Raw genomic sequence first — 12,904 nt, 5'->3', positions numbered from 1 at the left:
CAGTTGAATCGTTGACCCGTTTCCTCCTCCCAGAACAATCTAAAACCACGTCGATACCAACCTCGTAGCAATAAACTAAAATCACTGTCAGGATTCTTTCCAATCATACCGGGATATGTACTCTCCCACTGCTTGCATTTATCAAAATGACAATTGGAGCATAGGTGACCTCTAGGATGAGAGTCACACACCTCTTCAAGACAGGAATTACATCCTTTAATTTGTATAGCATATCCTCTATGCAATTTACATGGGTTGCATAATCTACACTTTTCATCATACTCCTCAATCATTGTGCAATTCTCACATGATGACCAGCTGCCCTGTGTGTACATACATAACGGACATGTATGGAACATTTCGTCATGTGTTGACACTCTCACTGCCACAATGAAACTGAGCTAGCAACAAAAAAAAAATTGTCTGATAGAGAAAGAGAGAGGAGTCAATCATCCTTGAGCACCATCTTTCTCATGAAAAAAAAGTCCTAAATTTCTAAACTAATGTTTAAAAGCATATCCACAATATCATTTTGCCGTGTCGTGATCAATATATCAATAAATTGTGTAAATGCATTTGGGCCACGATGTAGAAGCTTCATACAATAGTCTAATGATGGAGAATCAGTTTTCATTATATCAACAAGCATTCCTCGAGAAAATATCTTCCCTTGAATAGACAACTCTAGAAAATCATCATCTAGAATCAAACGTTTTTCCATAAGAACTAGATTCCTCATGAGTCGCTCTTTCTCGAATCTATCCATTTTTTTAGTCCTAACTCTCTCACAACCAACTTCAGACTAATCAGAATTTCTTTTTTCTACTCTAGAAAATATACGCCAGTATACTATAGAAAGAAAAAAAAAATACAATTTATTTATAAACAATTTTATTTAACATAATTACAATAATCATATTAACTGATGCATTTTGTTCTAATTAATATATTTCGATAGGACATCTAATGCTGACCGAAGTTTATTTATATGCAGAATATTCACTTTTCCAGCAAAACATAGTTGTTCCTCCTGCTTAAATTTGCTTAATGATATCACGTATCTTGAATACATAATGTCCCATTCAAGACATAGTCTACACTCAGCGGTTATTTCCACAGCTACATTGGGTAATCGTATATCGTTGCTGCTGCTGCTGTCGGTTCCATCATTAATCTCCAATATTGTAAATGCACCACTCATTTTTTATCCACTAATATCCTCTCAAATAAACTATTATCTCTGAATTCAATTCTCTTACTAATATGAAATACAATGAAAATTATTCCTTATATCCGAACCCAACTACTAATCAAGTAGTTGGTGGGACCGTCGCTCTCTCTCTCTGGTTGTCCGCCAAAAATGCGTGTCATAATAGAAAACATGTCTATCAACCCATGTAGAGTTCATTGTAATAGGCAAATGACCCTGGTAACCCCAATTCGTTTAAAATATACACACATACCCATGCCTAAGGCGTATATCTGAATGTATATTTTCAACGAATTGTACGGTTACTACTTCTATATGTCTAGTTCTTAAGCCATATACGTTATAGGTATAAATTCACATCCAGGTGCAATAAATATACATAATAATTTTGTTTTCTAGACTTTGGTAATTTTCAGATCTTATTTTTGCTTAAGTAAGAACCTGTGATAAATACAGATAGGATTATTCTTTAATTTTGTTGAAAAAAGTTTTTATTATGTGGCATAAAAAGCTCGTACGGAGACCGCATACGGTGCCCGACCCTAAAAAATCCCCTGTTTTATCCTAAATCCCCTACAGCTCAAGTTGTTCATTCTTTGACGCATAATAGAACCGTGTTTCTTCCAACTTAGTGTGAGACGAGACAAAGAGAAGTGACAGAATTTATAGAAAATATATAATTTGGGGTATATATTAGCACATTAGCGGGGGGGGGGGGAGGAGTATTTGGACTGTGTAAATTTAGAAAAAAAATTCTTACTAAATACTATTCAGAATAATTATACCTAACAAATTAGGCATGCAGATCCGCTATACTTTACACCCCTCCCCCTCTAATGTGCAAATATGTGGCCCAAATTTGTTTCTAAAATTATACATTTTTATCCTACTTTGGTATATTTCATTAGGATGGAGTGTCAGAGAAACATATTAGAAGAATATTAGGTAGGGGGTATATCATACAAGTACCCACATATACTTGTATCTTAATGTACTTTATTCATCTGGAAGATCACTTCATTCCATTTTTTCATGGAATGTGAAATACTTGTCCCTTCCAAGTCGAATTCTTTGTCATTGATAAAAGGGTTTTCTAGGGACTTTTTCAAAAGTCTGTTAGGGATTGTGAAAAATACGAAGTGAAAATGCTGGCACATCTATATAATCTCCTAGAAGGCCAAAACATTTTTGGTTTTTAAGGAGCTTGTGAGCGCTCAAAAATATGTTGTTTTTTTTACAAAAAAGGATGAATTTTCAGGAATACTCAATGAAGACACGTTTATTAGGGGTTTTTGTACTGACTAGGACAATTGTTCATTCATTGACGCCTTATAGAACCCTTTTTTCTTTTTAGTTTCTTTCAACTTAACGCGAGACGAGACAAAGATAAGTGACAGAATAAATGGAAAACATATAATTTGGGCTATATATTAGCACATTTGAGGGGGGGGGGGTAAAGTATTTCGACTGCGTGAATTTAGAAAACAATTCTTACTACATTGTAGAATATGCAGAATAGCTGGAGAATATGCTACATATGCAGAATAATTGTACCTAACACATTAGGCATGCAGACCCGCTATACTTCACACCCCCCCCCCCTAATGTGCACATATATAGCCCAAATTGGTTTCGAAAGTAATATATTTTTATCTTACTTTGGTATATTTCATTAGGATTGAGCGTCAGAGAAACATATTAAAAGAATATTAGGTAGGTGGTATATCATACAAGTACCCAAATATACTTATATCTTAATGTACTTTATACATCTGGAACTTTAATCCCTTGCCCTGAAATTTGGCACGGGTTTGGTAGATGTGTAATTTTTCTGGAGCGATGTAAGCTCCTCTCGGAAACTGATCCATTGTTGATCTACCTCCCTTTGAAGCAAAGACCGCCAGTCCACGCCACTCAACTCTGATTGCTGCATAGTCGGTGTAAGTATTCTAGATATAATCGTTTGTGGTCTTGTGGAAGGCTAAATTGACTTCAATGACAAGGTCGTCACTTATGCCTAAAGGGGGGTGGCAACTTATGCTTTGCAGCTGTTCTTTATGTCTAAGGAATACCAAATCAAGGAGGGTTGGTCTCTGGGAAAGTCGATAACTGGTTGGCTTTACAACTATCTGAGGCAGGATGAAGTCATGAAGGAACTCAGAAATAGGGATAGGGGAGCTTCTGTCCAGCAGGAAAGGGTCAAATGGGAAGCCTTCTCTCCAGTAAAGGTTTGGGAAATTGAAGTCGCCAGCTATCAGTAAATTCCTTTGAAGCTCACAGCTGCGTTAAAATATACTTGTTATCACTCTTTCCGTTTCGAGCTGGTCTGGGGCAGAGGGGCTCCTATATATGCAGCCTACTCGAGTTACCACCATGTTGTCGTGATCAGTGAGATCAAACCATATAGCTTCCATATAATCTGAGTCGCAGAACATACTAACTTGTTGGGCATTGTAGGATGCTTTGACAAGCACCAATGTACCACGTCTACATCTTGGTGACTGTAAATTCGAGATAACGAAATATCTAGGGAACCTAATATGGGATTCAGCCAACTTAATACTACTAGACTTTGGGCAAACTTCAGTCAGAAGAACCAGATCATAATTTTTTGAGTAAACAGTAGTTTTCTGCTCATTCAGTTTGCTACTAAGCTGGTCAACATTAGTAATAAGAGCAGAAAAGGTTGGACTTACTCGCTGTTGATGTTTCTTACTTTGGTAGTTGGTCTGGCAGTTGGGCTCGTCCATGTGGTCATCTAGTGAGGCAAAGGATGTCGCAGCCGTTGAAGAGTTTGCAGTATAAAAACTTTCAGAGTTCGTTTCAAATTTGGATAAATGACTAGAAACAGTTGGATGTCCTTCAGTAGATATAACACTAATATTTACACTAAGTACACTGGCCGATTTTTGGAGTTCTACATCTGCGTCGGGGCCGGCCCGGTAGGTGGACCATTTTTTGTCACGATTTTGAAGTCGTGTATGCCAAGCTTTTGTTCGCCTCCAGCGGTGCGTTTTCACAGTTGTTCGACGAGCTGCTTGTACTTTTCACGGTCCTGCTTCGAGCGGTCATGGCGGAACTGGATATCCTCCTTTTTAGTAGACGATTCTTCAATAATTTGCTTCTTGATTTGGAAGGAAGATACAGTGAAAAACAGCGGAGTGAGGAGTATTTAGAACGTCACAATGACGTTCCAAATTACCATAATTGACAAGGAGCAGAACAGATCCAGCATGGACCTTAATTTCGCTCCGAAGTGCGAATTAAGTTAATTAAGGTAATATATATATAGTCAATACCAGATGATAAGTTTTCCCAAACGAAACAGCTTTTAATCCTGGTATTGATGTTTTTTACAATTCTTGTTATTGGAAGTGTTTCCCGGAAATTTCGAGCAAAAGCATTAGAAGTCCAATATATTAAGCTATTATTATCTCAAACATCTTGTCAGCTAGGGCTTCAAGGGTCTCTGAGTGTACTTGTGAACTGACACAATATGAAGTATTGTAAGAACGAAATGTTCCTGAATTCAAACGATAGATATTTTTCATGTATTCAAAGTTCTTAGCATGCTTTATTTCTCCAAGATTCCATTGCACGTGAAAACTATACATATAAGAAATACTATGCTGCATATACCACAGTAAAAGGAACCACAAATGGCACCAAAGATAAAGGTTTTGGGGAAATTACGAGGAATCAACATTTACTACTTGTAGTTTACCACTAAATACAGAACCAGAATGTCTTTAATTTAAACATTGTAACGCTTTTAATTTAAAACAGGTCGTTAATGTCCCTACTACAAAAGGCAATACTACTCTTGATTTAATTTGCACTAATCTTTCGAAGTTTTACAAACCCGTCTCCACTCTACCCCCTCTAGGGGGTAGTTACCACTTTAGCCTTTTCCTATCTCCGCTGGCTAAAGTTAAACAGTAATTTTCTATAGCTGAAACCGCTTATAGAAATCTCACTGACTCAGGACTTTTCAATGTTGGCTCCTGGATTACTACTGACAATTAGTCCACTGTGTATCAAACAAAAGACATAGACTACCTGCCTTCCTCCCTCCTAAATCTAATAATGGGTATTTATAAGTCTCAATTTTATGAAAAATAATTTAATAAGCTTTCTACAGATAAAGCTTACACTGAAGATTCTTATAAACTCAAAAGGACAAAAATAAATTTTTTCAAAAAAGGTCACATTACTCAGTCAAATGGTTTAAGTAAGCTACTAAAGAAAAAATTAAAAAAAGTAGCTTCTAATTATGATAATAGTGAATTCAAAGATCTATGTTCTAACAAGCCCAAGCAATGGTACAGAAAAATTAAAGAAATATGCGGAAAAAGTCTTTCCGAAATGGATTTTCATCTCCCTGAAGCCCCTAATAAGACTGCCAACGATCTGAACTTGTACCTTGCTTCCATCGTGCAAAGTCTCCCCCCTTTCACTGGCTCAAGTCCAACTATTCCTCCCAATACTTCCTTCCCCTTTATTTCTCCCTATGATGTTATAAATAAAATTCTTAAGCTTAGAAAATCAAGTGTTTGTCCCTTGGACATCCCAGTTGACTTAATTAAAGCCTTTTCGGACAAAATTGCTGAGCCTTTATCAAATATTTTCAACCACATCACACAATTTGGTAAATTCCCAAGTTGCTGGAAACAAGGTTTTATAACACCTGTCCCCAAAAAATACGCCAGTCTGACTTTCACCAACATTCGCCCCATTACGCTCACTTCTGTTTTTTCCAAACTTTATGAAGGTTTCCTCTGTGACTGGCTTAAGAATAAAATTTGTCCGCGTATTGACACCCGGCAGTTTGGTAACTTTAAGAAAACTTCCACCACCCATTACCTTGTGCACTTAATGCATACCATCGTAATTAACCTTGATAAACCAAATGTCTGGCTGAACCTTGTCTTAGTTGTTTTCAAAAAAACTTTTGACCTGGTTGACCACACAATCCTAATTCGTTCACTACTGGTTAACTTTAAACTTGATCCTCTGTTAGTAAACATTGTTATATAGTTTCTTTCAAATAGATCCCAAATTGTTAAATACACAAATATTTTCTCTAACCCCCTCCCTATATATTCTGGAATTCCTCAAGGAAACTTAATGTGACCACTTTTATTTCTAGTCGTGATTAATGATATCGTTAAAGAATTCCCCTAAAGGTGGAAATACATGAATGACTTGATGATCTTCGAAGTATGTCACAGGAATATTAAAAGTGACCCCCTTGAAATTTTATCCCACATTTCGGATGAAGCTAAGAACCTAAATATGAAAGTAAATTCCAGTAAATCAAATATAATGACGAAAAATTTCTTGAAATCTATTCCCGCCTTCCTTGACCCTATCCCCCCAGATATTTCTGTGTCTTCCTTTAAATCACTTTGGGTTACAATTTCCTCTAATTTAAAGTGGGATATCTACGTGAAAGATATTGTCCATAAAGCTAATGCGTCCATGTCTCTCCTTAAGCCCTTGAATAAATTTAAAGTCCCCTCGTCCCATTCTTTAAGGATTTATGACTACTTTGTCCACCTGCATCTTGAATATGTTTGTCCAGTATGGCATCCTGGCATCTCCCGTGATGAATCAGATAAAATTGAACCTGTTCAGAAAAGAGCCCTAAGAATGATTTTTAAAGAAACTTTGGTTCCATATTCACTCCTTCTAAAAAAGTCCAAGCTGGAAACTCTTTAGCACAGGAGAGGAACGCTGTGCCTCCGTTTTGCAAAAAATGCAATAATAAACCCTCGCACGGAAAACATTTTCCCCAAAAGACACTCCCAATCCAGACACCGCCTGCCACGTACTGTATCTGAACCCATCCCAAACTTGTCCCCCATCCGTTGTTTAACCTCCAGATATGAAAAAACCGTTTTCTCCTTAATTACTGATAAAATAAACCACTAGTTGTGTTTTTTTTTTTTTTTTTTTTTTTTTTTTACTGGTGTTACCCATGCTGGTGTCCGTTTGGTTCTTCCGTTCCCTCCCCTTTTTATATACTCTCTTTTAAACCTTTTTAACATTATTTTTATCTCAATTTTTTTTTTGGTTTTGTTTTAATTTGTGCATTTTTAACTTTCTTACATTTGACACTTTTTGTTTTTTAGACTAATGAATGGCTTTGCCTTTCTGATATTGTTGTTTTTGGCATTGTTTAGCCAGTTTTTTAGTTGTTGTGCTATTTCTATGTCTTTTTTTATTATATGACCCCGAAATGCAAATTCGGCCCTTTGGGGCTTGTGATAGTCATTTTTTGAAATAAATATCTTATCTTATCTATGTCTTCAATGAAGCTATAAAATCTGTTTAATTGCTTTCCTCTGTATTTTGAATATATTCTTTGTTTCTTTTTCAGGTTTGATCACTTCCCATCCAAGTCCTACAACCTCGAACTATAAAAGGCAACCTATAAAATACATAACAGAGCCAAGATCAAGACCAGTTAGCCCTAATCCAGCAGTGCCATCACCTACTCTAAGCATTGATTCAAGATCCACATCGCTGCTCAGGAAACCCCTGGAATATAACGATATAGCTTGTGTGGACGAAATCAGCAGTGATAATGTTTCACTCCCATCTCGAAAAGTATCCGATACTACCGATAGTAATTTTGATCAATTAGTGTCATCACAATCTTCAAGTCCTCAATCAGTACGACAATATGGGCAGAGACCAAAAACCCTTTCGACACATTCTAATTCATCTAAACGAGCAATTTCGCCTTTCAAAATGAGTTATGAAACTTCGTTTTGTGGCATTAGACCATTAGAGTCAGAATATGATAACTCTGATGTATCATTTCTTTCTTTGTCTCGGACACCAAGTCGTACTACGAGTCCTAGACCAATTTCGTATAAATCTGAGCCTCGATCAAGACCTGTTAGTCCACTTCCTCCAAAGTCCGCGACTCTTCCTGCAGATTGTTCCCTATTTACCTTCGATGAGAAGTGCAATAGATTACAAAATAGAAAGAGAACACCTTCGCCGAAAAGAATGTACGAAACATCCTTTTTAACCGGACAAAAGTCCTCCATTGACGATTATGATTACATACCAAAAAAATGCGAACTAAAACCAGTAAGTCCACAGCCTGTACAGTATGAAACAGAGCCAAGAAACAGATCGACCTCTCCAGCAGTCATAACTAGCAAAGAGTTGAGTAGATTTAGAACTGAAAACAGCAAATGTTTAGATTCTGATCTTTTAATCCAAAAAGTAAATGCTCATATGGAAGGAATTGAAACATTTAACTATGATCTGAGAGAACGATCTGATAGTATTTCGTGCGAAATTGACTTTTCAAAGAGAGGACATAGCTTGAATGTAGACAAGGCCAAGAAAACTCCATCTCAATCTCGGTCTAACTCACCAAGGGTTAATTATGAAACTTCATTCTGCGGATCAAAATTTTCAGATCTTGGTTATGATTTAAATATACTTCAAACCTCACCCATAGTAGGAAAAAAGTGCCTTCCAAAACCGATCAACTACGATCATGAGCCCCGTTCTCCCTCACCCATTCCTCGGTCTATTAGGAAGGAAGAATATCCGAAATCTGCAACAAATTTGAGTCAGATAACTTACAAAAACGAGGGGAATTTTGGATTTTCATCACCAAATATGGCTGAGGCATCTGAATCCTGTCTAACTGAAACAAGTTTATATGGCAGTAAACCACAAACACTCGAAGCAAACAAAATAGAAAAGGCTACCTTTTCTGAAATTAGAAAGGAAGTTTGTCAAAGTCTTCAAGCTAAATCCCCCATTTTATCTGCATCAGAAACAAAGACCACAACTAAACATATGACAATCAATGAAACAAATACTAGTGCCCAAGCTAAAAATGATTCACACATCAGTGTGAGCAAAACAAACTGCAGCAACAAATCCATCTCAGAGAACAATAAACTTAATGGCTATAAAAATTCAGAGATTTTTGTAACACATGATTCAATACCTTCAGCATTTACAACCTTTAAAAATGAATATGTTAATGCCAAAAAGTTAGGTCTAAGTGACCCATGTGAAAAGGATCAGCCTTCAGATACTCTTGACGAAAATTTACAAGGTGAGAAAAAGAAGGCCCTATCTAAGAGCAACTTAAAGCCTGTTCCCTGCCCTAAAGTACCTGAAAAGGTAAAAGCACCTTCTACTACTGCTACCCCAATAGCATCTCCTCAGGCTCAGAGACGACCTCTAGGCCTTTCCAATGTAAACATGACCACAGGCTCAGCACCTAGCACGCCACATCTTACGCGTAAAAACTTTCATCCTCAAGAAATCCAAGCTCCAAATCTGGAAAAGACTTCCGAAATCAAATGTTCAAACCCTGAAATTAAGAAAGGTATTGGTTCCAAAATGTTTCAATTTTTTAAGTCAAAAAGAAAAAGAACAGGATCAACAGCCTCAAAATCTGACTTAGAATCTCCTGACGAGTTAGAATCTACAGGAAATGGAGGTTTATCAGTAAAAAATGAGATTGATGAAAATTTTGCAGCGTTTGAACCTCAAGGTGATGCAGATAATGGAAATTGGGAAGCACAAATGAACATTGGAAGCTTTATTTCAAATGCTGAAAGGGACGGTGAGATATTCCTTTTTTTCTATATGAGCTACACAAAAAGCGAGATTTTCTATAAGTTGGGAACATTGCTTTATTTGAATAAGTTTCATCTGGTAGTCAGAATAAAACGGTAACTTAATTAAAAGAGGCTTGTTGAAGCCATGAATATTTCAGTTCGTTAAATTCGGCATTCTCAGTATTTTTTAGAGCGAGTCAACTTTCGGAGGAAGTTCTTCATAAGTGGTCAAAGATGCAATATTCGCAAAAAATATAGTTTTTCAAAAATCTATCAAATATTTTAAAGATTTAAATGATCCATACTTCGATTCCTAGGCCCGTAAATTAAATCTAGGTCCAAGCTGCATATTACTCCGTGCCAAAACAAGCAAAATTCAGACTTGAAAGAAAAACAAGCTTTTACGGGATTTTTACTGAATCAGAAAAAATATATATAAACCCTAACTGGATTCATAAATGAGACGAGTCCTAATTTGGCATAAAAACAATCCAAGTCCTGATTACAGATGCCCCCTGCTAACTTTGTCTTTGGCAATATTGTCGGTAGATGGCACCTTATTTCAATTGGATGCATGCAATGTTTTTCAAACTGTATGGATGAAGGTAGAAAGCGAGCTCAGAACACCACCAACAAACTTTTATTTTTAAACAACCTGCTTTTTAGTATTAACATATGCATATGAGACAGTGTTTCAACCGGAACCATACAATTTCTTCATAAATAGAGGCATTGAATGACATTCCAATATTTTAGAGGTTTGGATAAAGCGAGAAGCCTATTTTTATTGGTAATAATTTATATTATTCTTAAATATGAAATGATTATTCATATTGGGGTGAGCTTGTTGTAAGTTTTAATGCCGTTCTTTTTTCAAATGTTTCGTGGAAAACGTTTGTTCAATTAATGAGAAAAAAATATTGTTTAGAATACACATCGCATTCACTAGAATCCAAATGATACTGAAACGTTTCGGGCGATTTGAGGAAGCCAATAAGGCCGTACCCAGGGGGTTTTGAACCCCCCCCCCCTCCTGAAATGTTTGACTTGTAAAAACGTAAAAAATGGATATCAACAAATTTTTTATGTTTTTTTGTGTAAACCTCGCCCCTGAAAAAAATCTTTGAGTAACCCCCCCCCCCGAAACTATTCGCCTTTTGATTGAAATATTTTTGTTATGTATAAAATGAAGGAGTATTTGTAGATTTTTAAGTTTTTCGGTAATACCTGATTCGAATTAAAATTTAGACACATTTCAGGCAAAATATTCGGTTGAAAATTTTGATCAGCCACAACCTTGTGCAAAAATTATCAACGACTTTTCTGAAGAAATTGGGGCGGATGGGGAAAATGTTCCTTCAAGCCGATTGAAAATACAAGTATTTATTCATTCTGGCTTACGCACGAGTGGAATGTGTATGTTTTTTATAATGAGAAATGAAGACACTGTTTAGAACATACATCATTTTTACTTAAATGTAAATGACACTTAATTGTCGAGGGGGGGGGGGGGATATTTGACCACTTCAACCTTCAATCGTATAGATTAAAGCCTCTTATTATTTTTGTTTAAACAAAACAAACATCTTTCTGCTAAAGAGTAACCAGTGGGGGAAAGAGGCTATTGGAGCGATGAAGGTCCCAGTTTCTGGCTTAAGTTATATAGATTAAAATCCTTGCATGATTATGATTTAAAGGGTCCTTTGGCGCCACCATTAGCATCAGGGTTGCGAACTGCCGGCGTCTAAAAAGAGTGTAAATCAAGGCCAAAAACGATTTTTGCTCAAAAAAGTGCAAGTCAAAAAATTTGCGCTCCCAGGCTTCCAACTTAAATGGACCTCTAAATAATGAGTGAAATAATAATTCTCATTCTTTTCATAGCTAAAAGGTAATGCACTTCTAGAAATTTGCATATATCAATTTTGGTCACTTGGACCTTTAACTCAACTGTAGTTGACCGAAAAATATTTAGATGAAGTTTTGTCTCCAATTTGTTCAAATATTTTGAAAGGAATATTAGATGCTCAAGTAACTATTCATGAACTATAGTTGGCTTCATTGCAGTCAAGTCAAGTACCGTACCGCAGCAGCAAAAAAAAATATTGGTGAACACATTCTTAGTCGTAAAAATAATTCTTCTTCTTCTTCTACGGAATTTTCTCCTTCTTTCCTTTTCTTATAAATTTATTTCCAATTTGTATATGAAATGAATAGTTTTCTGGGTATATTCTCAGAAATTGGATAGCTGCTTGTTCGGCGAATGTACCGCTTTGCTCTGAGTACATAAAGTTTGAGTATATGAATCAACATTAATTAATGCGAATAAGACAAGAGTTCTGAGAAAGGGGAATTTTAGAGATCGTGTTCATCAAAGAAAAAAGCCTTTCAGTGTAGTTTATCCCAACAACACAGAAGTACAAATCTAAATTTGCTACTGTGTCAAAATAACATCAATAGCTTGCAAAAATATTAAATGATACAAGTGATTTAACATTTCATTTCGATGCATTTACAAAGTCGACCGAGGAGAAGTCGAAACCCATCAATAACTACACAGAAATTGGAGTTTTATTTCACTAATACTTTCTCTATCATCATTTCGCAAAAGAGTGGCAAGAGCTAATTATTGAAAAATGAGTGCATTTCCGGTCTGTGGAAGAAAAGAGTGCAATGACATAAAAAAGAGTGCGTTGCATACCAAAAGTTTGCAAGTTGGCAACCCTGGTGAGCATAGTCTGTGATACTGATCTCTGACTGGTAATACTGACCCGGAGTTTTATGCAAGTAAAAGCGACCCTTTGGAGGTCCCTAGAGTTTGATTCCGGTGTCGAGATTATGTAAAAACGTCTCCAAAATAACCCGAACAGGAAGAAGAAGAAAGAAAAACCAATTGCTTAAAGGAGTCCAACCTGTATTTTACCTAATCCTTATTTAATACAGCCCAGTTTAATTCAATCGACCTTCAATTCTAACCCTATTCAACTCAACCTCAGTTACCTCAACCCTGATACAACTCTGAACACAATTTATGATACATATTTCGTCGCAAGTTATAAAAGCTTGAATTAAATATACTTTCTTTATTCGT

At 36.2% G+C, this 12,904-nt stretch overlaps 1 protein-coding gene across 2 annotated transcripts in view; it reads left to right on the top strand.

The window, feature by feature from the left end:
* The window catches only part of LOC148950369 (uncharacterized), a 115,057-nt gene that overhangs the window by 95,684 nt on the left and 6,469 nt on the right, over positions 1 to 12,904 (top strand). For both annotated transcript variants that reach the window (XM_089092353.1, XM_089092352.1), the window contains exon 4: positions 7,593 to 9,821. In XM_089092353.1, the coding sequence (XP_088948479.1) occupies positions 7,593 to 9,821 (2,229 nt within the window). The remainder of the gene's footprint in view (positions 1 to 7,592; positions 9,822 to 12,904) is intronic.

Source organism: Artemia sp. Qi Xiang Cuo, chromosome 7 (assembly GCF_049724085.1).
Source record: "Artemia sp. Qi Xiang Cuo chromosome 7, ASM4972408v1, whole genome shotgun sequence".
NCBI classification, from domain to species: Eukaryota; Metazoa; Arthropoda; class Branchiopoda; order Anostraca; family Artemiidae; genus Artemia; species Artemia sp. Qi Xiang Cuo.
Note: the sequence above shows the minus strand (reverse complement) of the source record. Positions and strands in the feature narration are given on the sequence as shown.